Source organism: Clarias gariepinus, chromosome 9, assembly GCF_024256425.1.
Source record: "Clarias gariepinus isolate MV-2021 ecotype Netherlands chromosome 9, CGAR_prim_01v2, whole genome shotgun sequence".
In the NCBI taxonomy this organism is placed as follows: Eukaryota; Metazoa; Chordata; class Actinopteri; order Siluriformes; family Clariidae; genus Clarias; species Clarias gariepinus.
The window spans coordinates 32,643,331-32,666,054 of NC_071108.1; the positions used below are offsets into that span (position 1 = coordinate 32,643,331).

The 22,724-nt window shown below is 44.2% G+C and overlaps 1 protein-coding gene across 4 annotated transcripts in view; it reads left to right on the forward strand.

Annotated features, from left to right (window-relative positions):
• ncor2 (nuclear receptor corepressor 2) overlaps positions 1–22,724 on the forward strand; it is an 87,929-nt gene that overhangs the window by 56,269 nt on the left and 8,936 nt on the right. For 3 of the 4 annotated variants that reach the window (XM_053504658.1, XM_053504657.1, XM_053504660.1), the window contains 14 exons: positions 4,807–4,949; positions 6,945–7,086; positions 8,221–8,617; positions 9,741–9,864; positions 11,198–11,429; positions 15,740–15,790; positions 16,198–16,350; positions 17,586–17,677; positions 17,805–17,898; positions 18,073–18,186; positions 18,829–18,932; positions 22,174–22,321; positions 22,414–22,539; positions 22,648–22,722. In XM_053504658.1, the coding sequence (XP_053360633.1) occupies positions 4,807–4,949; positions 6,945–7,086; positions 8,221–8,617; positions 9,741–9,864; positions 11,198–11,429; positions 15,740–15,790; positions 16,198–16,350; positions 17,586–17,677; positions 17,805–17,898; positions 18,073–18,186; positions 18,829–18,932; positions 22,174–22,321; positions 22,414–22,539; positions 22,648–22,722 (1,995 nt within the window). The remainder of the gene's footprint in view (positions 1–4,806; positions 4,950–6,944; positions 7,087–8,220; positions 8,618–9,740; positions 9,865–11,197; positions 11,430–15,739; positions 15,791–16,197; positions 16,351–17,585; positions 17,678–17,804; positions 17,899–18,072; positions 18,187–18,828; positions 18,933–22,173; positions 22,322–22,413; positions 22,540–22,647; positions 22,723–22,724) is intronic. The other variant, XM_053504659.1, reaches the window with a different exon arrangement.

Here is a 22,724-nt window from a genome sequence, read left to right on the forward strand (position 1 = left end):
CTCTCTCTCTCTCTCTCTCTCTCTCTCTCTCTCTCACACACACATACAGAGTAGTGTGATCAGAGTAGTCATGATGACGTGCTTATCTCTACATGATCTATACCACAATATCCAGTTATTACATCATATTAATAATATATTCCTCTATTTTATTTCACTTGACATTGATATTTTTATATATCAATGTCTTTCTTAAAAACTTTGCGCCACTGTCATGCCTGTCGTCATGACCTCCAGCTGGAAAATCTTTCAAGGCTGCATGAGAGGTAACAACAACTTAAAAAAATATATAACTTAAATAGATTTTTAAAAAAAACAGACAAAATGCTTTGCCGTCTGTTTTGTCGGAAGATTCGTATATAGGGGTGAACAAAACCTCTAAACTCTGGAGCTGTGTGATTCACTCGACTATGCATCTAAATTTTAAGATAAAATTTAGATGCACTTTAAAATCGAGTTCTGAATCACTTGATTTTTTTGACTTGTACAGTCCGTTTTAGCTTCTGGTTTATAATAGTTTAAAAATAAATAATAATAAAGTTTTCTCTATGGTCGCTTTCCGTTTCATTGTAATGACCTTGACCTGAATCTATAACTAGAACGACATTCCCGTTATCACCGCATCTGACTGCACTTAAGCTAGCTGCTTTCCACCCAGTCACGCTAGGTTTGTAGATGCTTAGCGCCTGTAGTGTCGCACCATGCAAACGGAATGGGACAAGAAACAAAAAGAACGATGAACCTTTAACCACCCCCTCCTCCCCGATACACGACGCATTATTAACGCGGTGATGGAACATCGCAAACCCTTAACATGCCTGAGGAAAGGAAGTTCTTTTGAAAGGTTGCTAGTTTCACTTTCTGTACCAGCGTCAGGCGTCCTCTAGAATCCCGTCCCCACGGTGAAGCCTGCAAACCGGCGGCCTCTCAGCAGCGGCACCTCACAGCCTCAGGTTGTTTCATTTATTCTTACTTGAAAGCGTATGGTGTGACGTTTTGCCTCTGTGCGCATGACACACACGAGCAAGGTTTGTGTGTGTCTTCGTGTTCTGTGGCTTTTAAAAGGACGAGGGGGGGGGTGAAGCTTATTAAATGTCACCGCTTTATTTGGTGTGGTTCAGTCACGTACAGCATGTCAGCAAGTGTGTGCGACATCGCTGAGGAAAACGCTTTCTCTGTGTAAGTGTGTGTGTGTGTGTGTGTGTATGTGCAGAGGCGTTCTGGCTGCGTTTTAAAGCGCTGAATACTTGGCAAGTGAGCAGGTTAATTTTTGCATCTGTGTGGAGTCTCGGTGCTCTGTTTGTCCTCTCTTTTTTTTCTCTCTCTCTCTCTCTCTGTATTTCTTTTGATGAATGCTTGAGTAACAGGGGAAGTGACTGAGGAGAAGGTTGGCACTCATCACAGAGGTTTTGGCGAGGCTTGCTCTGTGTTTTCTTTCTCTCTCTCTCTCTCTGTCTCTCTCTCTCTTTCTCTCTGTCTCTCTTTCTCTTGTTCTCTCAGGAAAGGTCACTTTGGGTAGGAAAAGCAGGTCAGTGAGTAAAAAAAAAAAAAAGTGAAACCCCCCTCTGCTTCTCATGGTATCAATATCAAACTCTCTCTCTTTTTCTCTCTCTCATCTCTCACACACTGCTCTCTTTCTTTTGTGTGTGTGTGTGTGTGTGTGTGTGTGTGTGTGTGTGTGTGTGTGTGTGTGTTGAAGTTTATATGCCCTCTGGCTCAGATAGGGCACATTAGACAGAACAGAAAAACATTAGTAGAGAGAGCGCGCGCGAGAGAGAGGGAGAGAGAGAGAGAGAGAGAGAGACGCCTCCTCCTTCTTGGATCTACACTGCTATGAAAGTCCAGGAAGGTAAAAAAGCTCTGGCCTTGAGAACGAAAGAGAGAGAGAGAGAGGAGGGAGGGCTGGAGAGACGGAACGAGAGCATGATAGATGGAGAGCAGAATAAAAAAAGAGAGAAAGCAGGCGGTGTTTAGAGAGTGAGGACGAGGTGAGGACAGGGAAGCTGAGCTACTTTTCCTCTTCTCTCCACCGCTCCCATTCCCCCTCCTTCTCCTCCTTCTCTCTCTCTCTCTCTCTCTCTCTCTCTCTGTCTGTCGTTCCACTTCTTGAGGACGGAAGCAGCTGCTCGCCGTAACGTGTTTCTGTGGAGACCAGGCGCGGTCAGTATAAAGCCGTGGACGGAGCGAGTGAGACGCGCGGACGAGTGGAGCGCCGTATCAGAGTGCAGGCCTCGCATCGCTTTCTCAGGCTCCACGTGATCGGAGCGAGTGCCGGCGGAGCGGCGGAATTAAACAGGCTGATTGGGCAACGGGGCGGGAGACGTGATTGGAGGATAGAGAGTGCAGGTTTTGGTGGGCGTGGTCTCGGAAAGGCCTAAGGCTCAGGCCTACTGTGCTTTAGTGGAACCTACAGGGGGCGCTTTGGACTAAAACACCGCAAAGACTTCAGAACCGGAGCAAACCAATCCTGACCACACAGCACCTGAGCATGGAGTTTACTTCTGAGTGAAGGAGCAGTGTGTGTGAGTGTGTGTGTGAGTGTGTGTGTGAGTGTGTGTGTGAGTGTGTGTGTGAGTGTGTGTGTGAGTGTGTGTGTGAGTGTGTGTGTGAGTGTGTGTGTGAGTGTGTGTGTGAGTGTGTGTGTGAGTGTGTGTGTGTGTGTGTGTGTGTGTGTGTGAGTGTGTGTGAGTGTGTGTGTGTGTGTGTGTGTGAGTGTGTGTGAGTGTGTGTGAGTGTGTGTGTGAGTGTGTGTGTGAGTGAGTGTGTGAGTGAGTGTGTGTGAGTGTGTGTGTGAGTGTGTGTGTGAGTGTGTGTGTGAGTGTGTGTGTGAGTGTGTGTGTGAGTGTGTGTGTGAGTGTGTGTGTGAGTGTGTGTGTGTGTGTGTGAGTGTGTGTGTGTGTGAGTGTGAGAGTGTGTGTGTGAGAGTGTGTGTGTGTGAGAGTGTGTGTGTGTGAGAGTGTGTGTGTGAGAGTGTGTGTGTGTGAGGGTGTGTGTGTGTGAGGGTGTGTGTGTGTGAGAGTGTGTGTGTGTGAGAGTGTGTGTGTGTGAGGGTGTGTGTGTGTGAGGGTGTGTGTGTGTGAGGGTGTGTGTGTGTGAGGGTGTGTGTGTGTGAGGGTGTGTGTGTTTGAGGGTGTGTGTGTGTGAGGGTGTGTGTGTGTGAGGGTGTGTGTGTGTGAGGGTGTGTGTGTGTGAGGGTGTGTGTGTGTGAGGGTGTGTGTGTGTGAGGGTGTGTGTGTGTGAGGGTGTGTGTGTGTGAGGGTGTGTGTGAGTGAGGGTGTGTGTGAGTGAGGGTGTGTGTGAGTGAGGGTGTGTGTGAGTGAGGGTGTGTGTGAGTGAGGGTGTGTGTGAGTGAGGGTGTGTGTGAGTGAGAGTGTGTGTGAGTGAGAGTGTGTGTGAGTGAGAGTGTGTGTGAGTGAGAGTGTGTGTGAGTGAGAGTGTGTGTGAGTGAGAGTGTGTGTGAGTGAGAGTGTGTGTGAGTGAGAGTGTGTGTGAGTGAGAGTGTGTGAGTGTGTGTGTGAGTGAGTGTGTGTGTGAGTGAGTGTGTGTGTGAGTGAGTGTGTGTGTGAGTGAGTGTGTGTGTGAGTGAGTGTGTGTGTGAGAGTGTGTGTGTGAGAGTGTGTGTGTGAGAGTGTGTGTGTGAGAGTGTGTGTGTGTGAGAGTGTGTGTGTGTGAGAGTGTGTGTGTGTGAGAGTGTGTGTGTGTGAGAGTGTGTGTGTGTGAGAGTGTGTGTGTGTGAGAGTGTGTGTGTGTGAGAGTGTGTGTGTGTGAGAGGGTGTGTGTGAGAGGGTGTGTGTGAGAGGGTGTGTGTGAGAGGGTGTGTGTGAGAGGGTGTGTGTGAGAGGGTGTGTGTGAGAGGGTGTGTGTGAGAGGGTGTGTGTGAGAGGGTGTGTGTGAGAGGGTGTGTGTGAGAGGGTGTGTGTGAGAGGGTGTGTGTGAGAGGGTGTGTGTGTGTGTGTGTGTGTGTGTGTGTGTGTGTGTGTGTGTGTGTGTGTGAGTGGGGTGTGCGCGGGCATGGGGTGTGCGCGTGCGGGGGGTGTGCGTGTGCATCGGGTGCGGGGGTGTGTGCGGGTGCGGGGGGTGTGTGCGGGTGCGAGAGTGGGGGTGCGTGTGGGGGTGTGCGAGAGTGGGGGTGTGAGAGTATGAGAGAGAGACCATGTGAGCATGTGTGTTTGTAGGTAGGTTGTTTTTATTACTCAGTTCTGATTATATGGATGTAAAAGCTGTACTTTGGCTCCATGTGTGTGTTTACATGATTCACTGGATATGCTGGGATCTTTCTCTCTCTCTCTCTCTCTCTCTCTCTCTCTCTCTCTCTCTCCCTGTCTGTCTGTATCTCTCTCTCCCTGTCTGTCTGTCTCTCTCTCTCTCTCTCCCTGTCTGTCTGTCTCTCTCTCTCTCTCTCCCTGTCTGTCTGTCTCTCTCTCTCTTTCTCTCTCTCTCTCTGTCTCTCTCTCTTTCTCTCGTGCGTTTGGTAGAAAATAAATGAGACTGCAAAACTCAAGCTGAAAACACGCATACATACACACACACATACACACACATAAATGGCATACACACACACGCAAACACACACAGGAAGAAAAGGATAGCCACTGTCTGTTTTAAATAGATGGTGTGTGTTTTGATTACCTGTAGTTTCTCTCCTCACAGACACTCTCTCTCTTTGCCCTCTCTCTCTCTCTCGCTCTCTCTCGAAATATAAATCATGAGAAAGTGTAAGATAACTGATAAGTGCTTAAACTCATGTAGTTCTACTCTGACTTGTGTGTGTGTGTGTGTGCTGTTTTGTGTGCCGTATCTCTGCAGGACTTCTCCAATATGGCCGCAACTGGTCGGCCATCGCCAAGCTGGTGGGCTCCAAGACCGTCTCGCAGTGCAAGAACTTCTACTTCAACTACAAAAAGAGGCAGAAACTGGACGAGATCCTGCAGCAGCATAAAATGAAATCGGTTTGTCTCACACACACACACACACACACACACACACACACACACACACACACACACACACACAATATGTACAGTTGTGGCCAAAAGTTTTGAGAATGACAAATATTAGTTTTCACAAAGTTTGCTGCTAAACTGCTTTTAGATCTTTGTTTCAGTTGTTTCTGTGATGTACTGAAATATAATTACAAGCACTTCATATGTTTCAAAGGCTTTTATCGACAATTACATGACATTTATGCGAAGAGTTAGTATTTGCAGTGTTGGCCCTTCTTTTCTAGGACCACTGCAATTCGACTTTGGTCCCCGAGCCACTTAGTTATCACTTTTGCCTTATGGTACCATTCTTTATTCATAGCTGTGTTTTTGGGCAAAACTGTGTGTGAGCCCACTCCCTTGGATGAGAAGCAACCCCACACATGAATGGTCTCAGGATGCTTACTGTTGGCATGACACAGGACTGATGGTAGTGCTCACCTTTTTTTCTCCGGACAAGCCTTTTTTCCAGATGCCTCAAACAATCGTAAAGAGGCTTCATTAGAGAATATGACTTTGTCCCAATCCTCAGCAGTCGATTCACCATACTTTCTGCAGAAGATCAATCTGTCCCTGATGTTTTTTTTTTTTTAGAGAGAAGTGGCTTCTTTGCTGCCCTTCTTGACACCAGGCCATCTTCCAAAAGTCTTCGCCTCACCGTGCGTGCAGATGCGCTCACACCTGCCTGCTGCCATTCCTGAGCAAGCTCTGCACTGGTGGCACTCCGATCCCGCAGCTGAATCCTCTTTAGGAGACGATCCTAGTGCTTGCTGGACTTTCTTGGACGCTTTGGAGCCTTCTTAAGAAGAATTGAACCTCTTTCCTTGAAGTTCTTGATGATCCTATAAATTGTTGCTTTAGGTGCAATCTTAGTAGCCACAATATCCTTGCCTGTGAAGGCATTTTTATGCAACGCAATGATAGATGTTTCTTTGCAGGTCACCATGGTTAACAATGAAAAAACAATGATTTCAAGCATCACCCTCCTTTTAACAAGTCCAGTCTGCCATTCTAACCCAATCAGCCTGACGTTATGATCTCCAGCCTTGTGCTCGTCAACATTCTCACCTGAGTTAACAAGACGATTACTGAAATGATCTCAGCAGGTCCTTTAATGACAGCAATGAAATGCTTTTTTTGGGATTAAGTTCATTTTCATGGCAAAGAAGGACTATGCAATTCATCTGATCACTCTTCATAACATTCTGGAGTATATGCAAATTGCTATTATAAAAACTTAAGCAGTAACTTTTCCAATTTCCAATATTTATGTAATTCTCAAAACTTCTGTCCACGACTGTATACAAGTAAGGTCCCGACTCACGAACATTTGAGTTGTGAACTTTCACAGATAAAAACATTCGTAGATGCGAGCATTTGTTAAGCCACGCCCCTTTTCTCTGTGCATTTACACACTTGTAGCGCTCAGTAGCTTCCACTGCTTTTCCCTTAATCACCTGCTGCTGTTTTAATTTGCGTGTTTCTATTTAAAGTGCTTTATCTACAGCATGAGCAGCACCAGGACGCATTGGACTGAGTTTTTAGAGACACATATTTTTTTTGGGTCATTCTTCAATAATGTTACAGTTAATATCATAGATTTTCTCATTTTTTTCTTCCATATCTTCCCAAGCATCGTTTATCGAACAGGCCTCCGTTTTATACTGTAGCTGTTTTTTTTTTTTTTTAATCTTCCCGTTCGTCTTTCTTTTACTTGAAGTGCAAACATGTCCATAAGCGCTCGGATTTCTCGTCTGAGCCGTTGTCATGGTTGCTAATTATCCTGCACTGGCTGCACGTCTGATGTTTCTCTTTTTTTTTTCTTTTTCAGAAAGAAAACGGGAAAAAAAAACTGATGCAATGGTTTTTGTTGTTTTTGTAGGTGCTTGTGCCACAAAAGTATTTTTTTTTGTATAATGAGTTTGTGTGTGTGTGTGTGTGCGCGTGCGTGCGTGTGTGTAGGAGCAGGAGCGTAAGGCCAGGCGTAAAGGTAAAGCCCTGCAGAGCGAGAACGAGACCAGCGCTCCCTCTGCTGCTGATGAAGAGGAGATGGAGGGATCCGGTGGTAGCGGCAACGAGGAGGAAGCTCAGGAGGACGGAGAGGGTACGTGTACACACACACACACACACACACACACACACACACACACACACACACACACACAGATATAAAAATCAGTTTAGAAGTATAATAACAGTACATCGTCCCTGCATGACACACTCGGTTATTTCAGTAAAAGCCAGCGAGCGCTTCTCCACACACACTTTACTTGACCGCTGCGACGCTGTACTGATTTATTTATATTTGAATAAATTCACTGCTGACTGAACTCCGTGTCGTCCAGTGTGCTCAGGAGAGAAATACAACACACCATATTTTAAATCAGACTGGGTAGCGTGTGTGTGTGTTGTACATTAATAGAAACTTGCTTTAAGTGAGCCTTCACTTTGGATTTGAATTTGCTTTTAGAAGTGAAAGTGGCTTCGTGATAAAGTGACTTTATTCTGAGAGAGACGGAGATGATTATTATGATCATTGTTATTATTATTATTATTATTAATAACTTTTCCTTTCTTCCCCCAATAGTTCTCACGGGTGTCACCTTAACTGCAGAGTTACATGTTTATTTTATTTCATATATATTTATTTTTTATTATTATTATTTTATACTGTCCTATTTAGTTTTTTTTTTTTTTTTTAATTATTACTACTTTTTTCCTTTTTTGAGAGACTTTTCTATGGATGAGGATCATCAGTCACCTCCCAGTACGATATTATCACGATCCTTCTGTGCCGATTCTGTTAAAACTGCGATTCTATAAGTATCACGATTTTATAATAAACGTACTACATTTTCACTTGATTTTGTTTCAATTTTAAACTTGTTAAAAAAGTGTAATGAGTAATTAAATGTTGCACGTTTCTTATAACAAGTATGTAAGTTTTCCTTCTTAAAAACGAAGTGCAGAATCGAAACACTCCAAACGTAACTTCAAATACACGAGTTTAGCGTTTTAACTGAGCCGTGTGTATCGCTGTCATCCGCCATAATTATTATTTGTAAACAAACTTATCAAATAATTCACTCCTACCACACGGGAGGGGAAATGTGTAAATAGTTCAGAAAGCGCCACTGGTGTAAGTGTGTGTAATTAGTGTGTTTGAGACTAATTTGCTTAAGAAAAAGGTAGTAAAAAAAAAAACACTGTTAACCTTCGACCTCTTGCGCTTTCCCAGGCGGCCCTAACCAGAGCTCGGACACGGAGAGCCTGCCGTCGCCGCACTCCTCGGAGAGCAGCAAGGCGAAAGACGCCAGCTCGGGCCGCTTCAAGTCCGCGTCCAACGCCACGTCCACGTCGGCGTCTTCCTCCGACAAAGACGGTCCCGAGGAGGAGAAGCCGCAGGTCAAGGTGGAGCCGGGAGTCGTGAAGCAGGAAGAGCGGCCCGAGGGAGTGGACGCGGCGAAGGAGGCTCAGGGGGAGGCGGAGGATAAGAAGCCTCCCGCTCTGGAGGTGGAAGAAGGGAAGAGAGAAGCAAGGAAAAGAGAGCGGGAGCACGGAGGACGAGACAGCGACTCCAGCGCCACCTGCAGCGCGGACGAGGTGGAGGAGACTGAGAGCACGGAGAAGAACAGGTGCGTGTCCGCTGCTTTGGCAGAGCGGTGACGGCTGTGTGTTTTCTCACACTGTTGGCTACAGCAGAGGAAACATCAGTCTGAGTGCGAGCGAGAAGTGTGTGTGTGTGTGTGTGTGTGTGTGTGTGTGTGTGTGTGTGTGTGTGTGTGTGTGTGTGTGAGAGAGAGAGAGAAAGGAATTCAATAAGACTTGAGTGTTGAGTTGTTTATAACGAGTGTAAATAGGCGAGAGTTCGACTCTGTCCATATTAAGGAATGACATCCTCTTCTCTCCTCTCTTGATACATTTGACTGTATCTTTCATTCTCTTCCCTTCGCTTTCCTGTCCACCCCCGTTGTGTCCTCTCGCTTCCCGTTGTCCTTACCTCACCTTACTTGTCTCTGTTTTCATTTCCTTTTTCTCTCCCATCATGTCTGATCTCATTCTTTTCCCTTCCCGTCTCTTTTCTTTCCTCCGTGCTCTCCGTGTCTTTCCCTTTCTCGCTCTCTCCCTCTTCATTCCTTTTCCTTTTGAGTTTCCTTTCTTAAATCTCCTCCTCCTGTCCTCTCTTTCTCCTGTCCTTTCCTTCCTCCTCCTTACCTCTCTCTCTTTCTCTAGATTCAAAGGTGCTTTATTGGCATGACAAATATTTACATTTGCATTGGCAACGCTTAAAGATAAGTCACAAGATAATACCAGGAGTAGCGACTAGAAAACAAAGACAACAGAATGGTATAGAAAGAGTAACGATAGATAAATGTATATAACATTAAAGGGTATTTAGAGCAACGTTTGGTTAAGGTCAAAGATAAAGTCACTCTCGGGAATAAAGAAAAGCATGTACATTATAATCATCCTAATAATAATAGTAGTAATAATGATAATAATTACAGTGATCAGTGCGTGTGTGTGTGTGTGTGGTCACTCGCTGCCTCTCACTTGGTTGCAGGTCTCTGTCTCTCTTAAAGTTCAAATTGTGCTTTATTGACATGACCGTAATAAGAATGTTGCCAAAGCAAATTAAACTAACTAGAAATGCACACACATTGTAAGAAATAAAAATACACGATACTAACTAACCCTCTCTCTCTCTCTCTCTCTCTCTCTCTCTCTCTCTCTCTCTCTCTCTCTGTTCGTCTCCAGAATAACGTCTCCAAGGCCGAGTCTTCTGAGTTACGCCCATAACGACGGAATGATCTCAACTGCACTGCAGAAACCACTGGACCTCAAGCAGCTCAAGCAGAGAGCGGCAGCTATACCTCCCATAGTGAGCACGCGCACACACACACACACACACACACACACACACACACACACACACACACACACACACACGTGCGTGCATGTCCACCACACACCTTAATAGTCGTGTCCCTAATTACACACTCGTACACTTTAATTGCACCGACATTCAAGTCAGACGTCTGTAATTCCTTACCACACTCGGATGAAAGGAGTCGTGTGTGTGTGTGTGTGTGTGTGTGTGTGTCACATGGCCGTGTGAAGATCGAGGCCCCCGCTGCCTCAGACTGGATTAGACGCACCGATCCGCCGCCGCCGTTACCATGGATAATAAGGCCGCTGTTAATCCCTGAGAGCTGCTCTTCAACGCCGCGCGTCCTAGCGGCACGTGGCTGACAGTCACACGGATCTGGATCGTCCCCAGAGAAAGACAGAATAATAAATAACCGATGCAGAGAAGAGCTTTTCATTTCTTAAATAACCACGTCAGACCAGTTTCAGAAGAGTCAAATTAGAGATGAAATGACTGGAACTGGGTTAGGAGCCGTGTGTGTAACGCATCATTAAAGACGGATCGCTCTGCACCGTGAACATCACATGGGGTGGTCAGGAAAACGAACCAAAAAGAACACGTGATCATTTGAACTCATGAAAAATAACTTGTTTTGTTCTGTTGATACTTTTAACAAAAGTTTTTAAACAAGTGAATCGCAATTTAGTATTAAAGTTCATAGAAAAAAAAATTAATCTCAAACATCTCATCTAGTTTTAATTCAGTTTTACCAAAAACAGACTCTCGCCATGATATAGCAGTAGAAGCTGTCATGGTGTTAAAAAAAGGAAAGAAACTCGTGAAAATAAACTGAAATGGCCAGTATAAACCGGAGCTATGTTTTATAGTAAAAGTATTGAACAAATAAAGATTTAATAAGGTCATGTGATCTGGCGTGTCAGGGTAAGAAGGGAAGCATGTAAGGTGATGCTCCCATCATGCATAGTGTCCACTGTACAAGCCTCTGGAGACAGTGTTATGATCCGGGGTTGATCAGTCGCTCAGGTCGAGACTCAGTAACGTTATGGGGCAATAAAATGAAGAGCAGTACTGGAAGTTTCGGTAAAACATTTTTACTTTTACGTCCATTCGAGTACTAAAGGGTAGTCTAGGTTTTGAACACTAAATAAACGTCACGTCAGGACCTAAACATCTCTGACCTGCTGATCTTTAGTTATTGTTAAGTCCACAGATCTGGTACTCGATACAGTCCGCTTCAGGGGTTTGAACACTTTCCTAAATACCTGAAACGCTGTATGTGGTGTGTAATCCTGATCCTGTTGTGTGTGTGTGTGCGTGCGTGTAGATGCCGGACGTTTCTGCAGTCGCCGGTGGCGTGTTGGGGAAGCAGCAGGTGATGCCCGACGCTCAGGCCCTCTACGAGCAGCAGATAATTATGGCACACGAGTCCTCGCAAGGGGCCAAGCAGCAGCCCCCTCAGCCAATCAAATCACAGCATTACCCCGGCGGTATGGCTGAGTCCGGCAGCCCGCGGATCCGAGATAGGACGCCGACGCCCTCGGAGAGAGAGAAAGAAGGTACGTACCTTCACCCCTGGGGTGTTGTTCCATCTTTAGACTGTGTGTTCTCGCTAGTTTTTTAAAATTATTATTATTTTTATTTGTTGTTTTTTTGGTGAGTGTGGAAGGAACCACTCACCTGAAGTGTCTGACTGTAACAGCATGTCCGAATGCGTTTTATTCCTCTGATACCTCGGCAATTCCAACTTTATTACCAGTTCTCTTACAACAGCGACTAACCACCATTTCCTCACCAGCCTCCTCTTCTCTCTCTCTCTCTCTTTCTCTCTGTCTTTCTCATTTCCCTCTCTCCTCTTCTTCCTGTCGTCCTTTCTTTATCTTTTTCCATTTCCATATCCCTCCCTCTCTTTCTTCTCCCCCTCCTCACCAGTCTCCCCCTGTCTCCACATCTCTTTCTCTCTCTCTTCCTCTAATACTTTCTTTTTTTTATCTCTCTCTTCAAGTCTCTCTCTCCCTCTCAAGTCTCACGCTTTCTCTCCCCTCAAGTCTCTCTCTCTCCCCTCATCTCTCCCAAGTCTCTCTCTCTCTCTCCCCTCATCTCTCCCCTCCAGTCTCTCTCTCTCTCTCCCCTCCAGTCCACCTCTCTCTCCTCATCTCTCTCCACCAGTCTTTCTCTCTCTTTTTCTCCCCCTCATCTCCCCTCTCCAGTCTCTCTCTCTCTCTCTGCATCTCTCCTCTCCAGTCTCTCTCTTGCCCCTCCAGTCTACCCCTCTCCTCATCTTTCCCCTCCAGTCTATTTCTCTCTCTCTCTGTCTCTCATCTCTCTCTGTCTCTCATCTCTCCCCTGCAGTCTCTCTCTCTCTCTCTCTCTTTCCTCCTCTCTCCCCTCCAGTCTCTTTCTCGCGCTCTCTCTCACTCCTCATCTCTTTCACTCTCTCTCTTTCTCATTATCTCTCCCTTCAGGCTCTCTCCTTATCTCTCTCCTCCAGTCTTTTTCTCTCTCTCTCTCTCTCCACTCATCTTATCCCATCCAGTCTCTCTCTCTCCTCATCTCTCTTTCTCTCTCTCTCTCTCTCCCTTCATCTCCTCCCATCCAGTCTCTCTCTCTCTCTCTCCTCATCTCTCCCACCCAGTCTCTCTCTCTCCCATCTTTCTCCTCATCTCTCTCTCTCCTCATCTCTCCGCTCCAGTCTCTTGCTCTCTCTTTCGTTCTTTCTCTCTTATCTCTCCCCTTCAGTCCATCTCTCTCCTCATCTCCCCCCTCCAGTCTCTCTCTCTCCTCATCTCTTCCCTCCAGTCTCTCTCTCTCTCCTCCTCTCTCCCCTCCAGTCTCTCTCCCTTCTCATCTCTCCTCATTCCTCTTTTTCTCTCTTTCTCTCTCTCTCCTCATCTCTCCCCTCCAGTCTCTCTCTCTCCCATCTTTCTCTCCCTCTCTCTCTCCTCATATCTCTCCTCCAGTCTTTCTCTCCTCATCTCTTCCCTCTAGTCTCTCTCTCCTCATCTCTCCCCTCCAGTCTCTCGCTCTCTCTCCTCATATCTCCTCCAGTCTCTCGCTCTCTCTCTTCTCATATCTCTCCTCCAGTCTCTCTCTTCTCATATCTCTCCTCCAGTCTCTCTCTCTTCTCATATCTCTCCTCAAGTCTCTCTCTCTCTTTATCTCTCTCTCTAATCATTTCTCCCCTCCAGTTTCTCTCTCTCCTCATCTCTTCCCTCCAGTCTCTCTCTCTCTCTCCTCATATCTTTCCTCCAGTCTCTCTCTCTTCATCTCTCTCTCTCTCCTCATCTCTCCCTTTCAGTCTCTCTCTTTTTCTTCTCATCTCCCCCTCCAGTCTTTCTCTCTCTCTCTCTCCTTATCTCATCTCTCCCCTCCAGTCTCTCTCTCTCTCCCATCTCTCACTTCCAGTCTCTCTTTTTCTTCTCATCTCCCCCCCCAGTCTTTCTCTCTCTCTCTCTCTCTCTCTCTCTCTCTCTCTCTCTCTCCTTATCTCATCCTCCCCTCCAGTCTCTCTCTCTCCCATCTCTCACTTGCAGTCTCTCCCTTCCAGTCTCTCTCTCTCTCTCTGTGTGTGAAAAACTCTCCATCCAGTATACATGATGTTAAAACTTTTAATCTGCCTCATGACTGACACTAGAGACTTCTTCCCTATATGTTAAATAAACCTCTCTCTACAGAAAACTTCACCTTGCCCTCCCATCACACACACGATTTTAATCCGTTTTTCTGGAACAGCCGAATTGACCCATCCCCGCCACTTCGGCTTCTCCTGACCGATCAGAATCGAGCATGATCGATTGATTGAATGCCGTGATCGATTGTAGCGTCTGTGTAACACGCTTGTTTTTAAACGGCCACTCGTCTGCTTTTTACTGTAAGGAATGAGAGAGTTGCCGTAGCAACAATGCATGGTGTTTATAATAAGGGTGGATGGTGTACTGGAGATGAAGATGTGTCAGATGGAACAGGTTGTCGCGTGTTATCACACCAAGGGCCTTTAAAGCAAACATCCATAAAGTGAAACCGCGAGGGCTTGATCATCCGTTCTGCCGCACACGTCCAGCTTTCACTAACCGCTTTGTCTCACCGAGACCCCCCTCCCCCGCTCCTTCCATTATAGTATTTTTATAGATTTCTAAATGCACTTCTGAACAGCTGCTCCAGCCTTTCCAGTGCCGTGCACAAGTATCGGCCCCCTATCGACCTCGGTCCATGAAGTAAATTTCATATGTTCTATGCATCTGTATAAAATAACCTGTTGTGTCCAGGTGGGGAACTCGGATTGACCCTTTCACATTGCGCTCAGTCCATTAGATTGATTATTATAATGCGACTAGAGTATAAGTACACCTGGAGACGAAGTGTTTGTGGTTTTGGTTGCAAAAACACTTAATTTGGTCATGTAACTCTATCTTCTTTTGTTTGCCATCGTTCCCTAAGCTGGAAAAAATTAAATGATGTATCAATCGATCCATAAAGGATAGAAATAAAGAACTAAGGTACAAGGGGGACAGATCAATAAAGAAAGGTACGAAAGCATTAGAACATATAAGGAGAACTACATAGAATTTAAGAAAAGAATAAATGAAAGATGGTGACCTAGGTAGAAAATACAAAGAAAAAGGGATTTAAATACAGAAGGAAAACAACAACGGGAAAAAGTGATAAAAATAGTTAGGTTATATAATTAGGTCATGATAAAGAGAGATAAATACCCTGTAAGGAAAGAAGGAAAAAAAACGAAGGTTAAAAAAGCGTGGAAAGATGATGTAATGGATTTAAAAAAAAAAGAAAAGGAATTTAAATGGTAGGATAGAAGAAGGATCTAGAATAGATAAAGAGAGGGAAAGAAAGATAGAAAGAAATGGGATGTGTATAGTACAAGTGTAGAAAAGTACGATAAGGTAGACAAGAAGAAATGAAGAGAGAGCACTGGTTAGAAAGAATGAAAGTACAAGGAGATTAAAAAACATAAAAAAAGAAAACAAGATGGACAATGAGCTGGATAGAAAAAAGGAATTAAATAGAGAAAAAAAAACAACAAGGTGGGAAAAGGGTAAGGGAAAGAAACACACAAGGGAATTGGGTGTGTAAAAAAGGAAGAAGGAAAGAAATGAATAAATAGAAGAACGAAGGGGTAGAAAGAAATAGGAATGGAAAAATGGATTGAAAGATTTAAGGCATGAAAAAGAATAATAGGATATAAAGACAGAACGAAAGAAGAAATGCATCCAGAAGAAAAACAGCAGGGTAGGAGAAATGATATAGGATGGATAAAGAGAGAGAGAGAGAGGAAAATAGGATTGTGGGCAATGACCTGTGAATTAAAAGAAAGGAAAGAAAGAAAATATAAAGAGAAAGAAGACGAGAAGAGTGTAGCGTTCATGGGTTTGGTTTCCGGAACTGATCCGACACACTGAGTTTATTAGGAAGTTACATCTGATATTAAAGGAGGAGAGAATGCAGGACAGCTGTGGACCGGTGAAGAGGGTGAGGCAGAGGAACACCAAGTGCTCATGGGTAATGCACCAAATCAGAGGGGGGAGGAAAGCAACATCAAACTTGAACAAGGAAAGAGAATAACAGATTGTGTGTGTGTCTGTGGAGGAGACGTGGTCCATCCCTCCAGACAATATCCAAAACCCGCGCGTCCTCAGAGCAGGATTGAGCGTCTCCCCCCACACCCCACCCCGCGCGCCCGAGTCCCCTCACCGTTCGGATAAAAAAGAAAACGCCCGTGCTGGAATACGTCTGTGATTGGGTTTTTATTTATTTATTTTTTTTTCATTTTTTATTTATTTTTGTTTTTTTACTGTGTTTTATTTTTTGCTGTGAGCTGAAGTGCTCAGCTGTAGTCTGTCTGTCCCTGCAGAACTGGAGGGGGGGAAGGAAAGATGGCTACACACTCTACTTCACCGATTGTGTAGGTTTACACATGACACAGAAAAAAAATACACACCCACACTCACTCACACACACACACACACACACCACTCTCTCTTTCCAGACTCACGTGTGGTATACGATCACGGTGGCCAGTCACACTCTTCACAGATTATTTGTTTACTGGCACGTCTGCTCCTCTGCTTTTTGCTGAGTGTGTGTGTTTTTTTCCCTCAAGTGTGTGTGTGTGTGTGAGAGAAAGAAAGAGATGTGCGAGCACGTTTCCGCTCCTGGTGCTTGTGCTGGTTCTGTCAGTGTGAGAATTGGGTTCGGGTCTGAGTCAACCTGATCTCACACTCCGCTCGCTTCAGTACAGGCAGGTCATAATCACCTACTGAACATGGTGGGTGTGTGTGTGTGTGTGTGTGTGTGTGTGTGTGTTTGTAGATAAACCCAGGGAGTTCTCTCCTCTTACTGACATGAAGAAAGATCCCGGCCAGGACCACATCAGAGTCATGGGTCTCGCCCGTCCTGTGATGTCATCATACCCGAGAGACATGGCCAAGCTGAGCCATGAACAAGTTCTGCACTACAACTCCTGTAAGACTTTGTGTGTGTGTGGTGTGTATGTCATATTTCTTCTGAATTAAGGCGTATAATATTTAGTTAATATTCCACCACTAATATGTGCAACCTGGTCATGTAACTGTGTGTCCTGTTTTTGTTGCCGTAGATCTTCCTATTTATGGGAAGGAAAAAAGATAGATAGATAGATAGATAGATAGATAGATAGATAAAAGAAGAATGATTGGGTAGAAATAAAAATGAAGAAAGAATACCAATTCACCAGATACCAATCTTTACAAATATATACAATATTGAAATGTCTGCTATATTGTATGAGGGTCCGGGAGAAATGAGTCTGCCTCACCGGTTTCAATGAATCAGTCCGGGAGCACGATGATAGAAAATGTCTGTCCCGTAAAGCTGTCCTGATGGTAAATAATTTTAATTTCAGAAAGTCCAATACAGTGGAAAACAGCTCTAAGACAAAATCATGTGCGGGGGATTCCCCTCATGATTTAAAGTCACACAAAAATACACTTAGATTTACTACAAATCAGTTTTATTTTTAAAGCGCTTTAACAGTGTCATTGCCACAAAGCACTTTTACACAATTAAAAGAAACGTGTGCGATTCATTTCCCTTTGGCATCGTTACGGTTTTTGGTCACATAATGGCAGTGTGGGGAAAGGGGACAGAGATTTAGTCGAGTGGATCGGTATGCTTTACATTGTATATTCGGGTCAAAGGCGTATAAGACTCAACTTGTCTTACTTAAGGACAAATCCCACTTACAAAATGTGCTCCCAAAAAAATCATTCGTAAGTCGGGGACTACCTGTATAGATTTTTCCTGCCGTTTCTAGAAAATAGTAAGAAATAATAAAGTGGGATTTGTATAAAGAAGGAAACAAACAAACAATTAAGGACAGTTTCCAGATCCTAAAAAAGGAAGACAGAATTAGAATTGGAAAGAAAGTATAAAATAAGAGAAAAGATAAAGAGGTTCAGGGGGGAAAACCTACAGAATAGAAAAGGAATATAAATAGGAAAAGAAGGAGGATGGTAAGGAAGAAAAAAGTTTTTGTAGAAAGAACAGAGCAAGACATAGGACATGAAAAAGAAAAGAGGAAAAGGAAAAAATGTTGAGTGATGAGTGAAAGATGATGCGTGTAAAAAAACAAAAGAAAAAAGGAAAGAAAGAAAGCACAGTCTGATTACTCTGTGTGTGTGCGTGTGTGTGCGTGTTTGTGCGTGTATGTGTGTGTGTAGCTCTCCCACAGCAGGACAGGCTGGTTGGTGTACGGATCCCTGATCCTCCTCCCCTCATCTCCTCGGCCAAACCGGGCGGCTCCATCACACAGGTACAGTTTCAGCTTCATCTTCTCCACTTTGACATTGTTGATGGATTTCACATAACCGCACAGCCTGGAGTGTGTTATTCCTTGCATGTAAGGTTTCCTTTTCTCATAAATGTGTGTTTGTTTGCAGGGTACCCCGGTGCAGATGCACAGCCCTGCTCATGGTTCAGAGCACACCAAGTTGCCTCCGGGAGCTCTGTCCTGGATAGAGCCGCGGAAACTCGGTGTGTGTCCTGTGTGTATATGTGTGTGTGTGCTTAAACTGAAAGATTTGCGACATTGTTTTATTTAGAAGCCGCTATTGTATGGTACATGATCCTCCTTTTTTAAGTTATCATCTTCTAACCGCTGGCTTGTCTCTCTCTCTCTCTCTCTCTCTCTCTCTCTCTCTCCAACAGCCACGTTCCCAGTGGTTAAACAAGAGCAGCTGTCTCCTCGTGGCCCCGCCTCCTCCCAGGCTGAGAATCTGTCCACACACGCCATCGCTCACGAGAGCCTCGCCGCCGCCCGCGGTTAGTGCGCAACAAAAAACAGCGTCTCAGAGAACAGCAGCGTCCACACGCGATTATTCACACTCACTCAGTTTATACACGACGACTAAACAAACGTCGTAGCACAAGCTTCGGCCTCACACGACTGTCAGACAGTCACGTGTCGGTTAACGTCAGCGACGCATCATGTGATTTAGAGCTGTTTGGGATCGCTTTGTGCATCTAGATTGATCGAATAGCCAAGAAACACTGTACACTTATACTGTTATTGCATTTTAGCTGAAATGTCTGGACGGGTAACTTGTGCGCAGATGTTTGAGAAAGGAGACAAAACAGTTACATGCAGTTGGATGTTGTGAGAACAGACACTACCCTGTGTATAAAAATGAGTGGTGTAATGGAAAAGTGTTCACATCATCATCATCACCATGATTATGAGTCCAGAGAGTAGACTAGGGCAGAGGAGCGGTAACGTCAGGTCAGTCGTCCTGTGTTCCCGTTCGTTCCTGCACCACGGGGTTAGAGCGCGGGACGTAGTAACGAGGATGATTAGACTCGATGCAGAGGTTCATCTGATTGGTTTGGATGTTATAAAGAGAGAGAGAGTCTTCTGTTAGAGTTTATGGTAGTTAAATTTTTACTGTGTGTGTGTGTTTTTTACAGGGCCTATGCCAGCTGTTCAGGGAGGAAGCATCACAAAGGGCCTTCCTGGCACACGCATCCACCAAGAGCCCTCTGTTACATACCGGGGTGGTTCCATCACACAGGTGTGTGTGGTGTCTATTATTTCCTTGTGTAAGACCAGCAGTGTGTAAAACACGTCACCTCATTCTGACCCGTCTGACTCGATCGGTCCTGACGGTAATAATCATTAGCCGTGTAATCACGTCATCTGATCCTGCACGTTTGCCCCACGTGGGGGGAAACTTTTACCTTCCATTCCTGATCCGTCTTCACTTCAGACTCCCATCCACTGGGTCGCCGGCTGAGTTCAGAGATCTGATTCGCACACAGTTAAGCAACTAACCAATCACAGACGAGACCCAATCCTTGTAACCAATCACAACGCAGAAGGCGGGATTTAACAAAAAAGATAATTATGTATAGTTTATGTTTCTGACAGATTTAAACACTTCACATTCAAACAGAACCACTTTGTGTCAGATCAGCGTTCATGTAAACAGTCAGGACTTAATTTCCAATTCTGATGATTAAAGTCTAAATTCTAAAAATCTAAAATCTGATGATCTCTCAGGGGAATAAGAGAGGGCCACTGATCAGCATGGAAAGGACCATTATTGAAAGGTTTAGAAACTTCATCGCGTAAATTTTTTGATTTCCAAAAGTGTCTCGTTAAATCCCTGTCGTTTAGCAGCGACAGTGCCATGAGTGTGTGACGCTCTGATTGTTTGTGTATCTGAGCTAAAAGCCTCATAAGCACACGCTGATTCAGTTCTCCCGGTGATTTTTTTTTTTTTTTATACAAAATCGGTGTATAAAATGTATTGTGTATTTAAGTAAATACAGAGCGAGGACTCACAGTTTTAAAATGGGAAAAGAAGGAACACAACAAAACCTGTAAACCTCTGTTCAGAACAGGGTCTCTCTTTCTCTCTGTACACACTGTGCACTACAGGAAGTAGAAACATACACACTTCAGTCTTGTCTGTCCATAATACCATCAGATTTGACAAGATTACATTTCTGTAAGTTCACAGCCATCATCCCAAACATCTCCTCTCTGAGCTCTGAGCAGAAACTCGGACGTGTTTTAGGTAGGGCTGCTTCGAACAGGTTTTTTTTTCCCCCCCCGAAAACTGGATATTACATTTAAAGTGTTCTTTTTTTTATTTTTTTTATCTTTTTATTGATTTACTATTTATAAAAGTAGAAAGTAATTATTCCAAACAACCGTGCACAAATAGAATTAAGATCTGAGAAAGTATCGTAGATTTCAAACTTTTATTTACCTGAAGGCAGCATGTTCCATTCTGTTATTATATTATGTAGATTATAAAGAAACTGAAAGCAATAGAAAGCTTACGCTCGACTAAAGAGCAAAACAAATTCCATTTCCATAAACGTCAAGGGACTTAATGCTCATTTCAGACCTGACTGCCCCGCTATACACGCTCATTATTACATGCAGCACATGGAACCAGGCTGCAGCAGTAAAGAATAAACCAAATGTTTTTCAATTAAACAAACATCAGTCAGTGTGCATTTTGGCAAATCGATCATATCTACTCGTTAGTAAGCAGCGAGGGCGGGCGATTATTTTTAAATATCACAATTTCTGTATTTTTAAGAGATGCTGCTGCTTTTGTGGATACCTTTAAATCCTCACATTTTTGCCTCTTTTGGCAGACGTTCCCCCACGTGTTTAGAAATAAACTTTGGTACTGCTTGTTGATATTCCCAGATTGGTGATGGTGATGTGGCTCCAAATCAAATACCAGCTAAGCCGTACATACGTCCAGGAGCAGTTCTAAACCTTTTCCGTTAGTGGAAATGAGCTTACGTTTTTTTTTTTGTTTGTTTGTTTGTTTTAATTTTGTGCAAGATTCAGTGAAGACATAGCACCACGGGTCACAAAAATGTTAACACGGACAGTAGCAAGAAGAAAATGCCGTCACTCTTAATTCGCTTTTTGATGCCAAGAGAAATCATATGTCATATGTTAATAATGTCTATTTAGTTCATATTTTACATTATTTACATGTTTTGATTGTTTTTATATGCAAAAATATGATCATAGTGTTGGAAATTGGTAATATTGGTGATATTTTTGGGTGACTGGAACAGATTATCTGCGTTTACATTATTTCTTATTGGAAAATGCGTTTCAAAATACGATATTTGGTCCTAAATTAAATTCGTATTAAACTAAATACAAATTAAATTCCTCACCTTAAATTAAATTCGTATTCCGAAAAATGTGCTGTATTATTATTATTATTATTACTAAAAATATATATATAAATAAAAACTTTTTTAATACGTTTTTATTCCTTTTTTATTCCTACCTCTGAACTTTATAATATGTTCAGATATTAGAGATGTGGGGTCTGACCTGGTTTAATAATCACAAGGCTTTACTGGGTGCAAAATGCCAAAAAAAATCATATTAAACTGCCGATTTAATAAAAAAAAAAAAAAAAGAGGGACGAGCAGAGAGATGGAGACTCTCTGTCTGTCTGTGTCTGTCTGTCTGTCTTTCACTTCACATTTCTGCAACTAGCATAGTCTGATCTTGTCTATCTGTGCGTAAGTGTGTGCACACGCACATGTGTGTGTGTGTGTGGGTGCGCGTGGGTGCACGTCGGCACAGTGTGATATAACCAGTGCTCTGTCTGTGCTCTGTTGCTATAGCAGCAGGTACACGCTGTCCCCCTGGTGTTCTCTTCTTTTATTTACCCTTCTGCTGATCATACACACACACACACACACACACACACACACACACACACACACACACACACACACAGCCATGAACGCATTAACACACGATTATAGGGTAATGCGGCTCTGTAATGAGTCAGACGTGTATATGACGTTTCCAGCGATGTTTATTTCGAGGGCACTTTTGACACGTGGAGCAGGATTAAAGTTCGCCCGTGACAGCTCGTAATAATCCCTAATCATCGCTATAATAAAACACAACGCGGCATCACGATGTAAAGATTTCCTTAACGCTTAAAGTGTATAGAGCTCGCCCCCTTCTGGCCTGCTGGGAATTGACCCTGAAATGACACAGTGAAGGATAGTCATGCAAAATTTTTTTTCTTTTTTCCGAAGGCCTGTTTTCACAGCATGCTTGTGATTATGAAAGTAACACACACACACACACACACACACACACACACACACACACACTCTCACACACACACTCAGTAAAGGTCATGTTGTTTTCTAGTCTACTTGCTACTATGCTGAGAGCACGGGACTAGAACAAACAGCACTGTTTTTATATATATATATGTGTGTGTGTGTGTGCGTGCGCGACAGGGCACCCCGGCAGACGTCCTGTATAAGGGTACCATCACTCGTCTCATTGCGGAGGACAGCCCCAGCAGGGACAGATCCAGAGACGAAAACCAAGCCAAGGGACACGTTCTGTATGAAGGCCTTAGCGGGCACATCCTCTCGTACGACCGTAAGTCTAATCTCTCTCTCTCTCTCTCACACACACACACACTCTCTCCATCAGGTGCACACTTTTGACACACACTCCTCTAATTTCTACAGGCGCTCCGAACCCGAAGGAGGAGGTCAGGGGAGAGGTGTTGGGGTTGAAACGCCCCTACGAGGTCATGGAAGGCGGAGCCATCTCCCGAGTGCTGCCGTTACGCGACTCTCTGTCCGCCGCCGAAGGTCAGTAAACACGACGACACAACACCAGCCATTTCTTTTTTTTTTTTTTTTTTTTTTGTTCATGTTTATTAACAGATAATCTGTTTATTCACCCTCCCTCGGCCATAGGTCTGATGGGGAGAGCGATGCCTCAGGAGCGAGAGAGTCCTCGTCCTCATCATATCCGCGGCTCCATCTCACAGGGT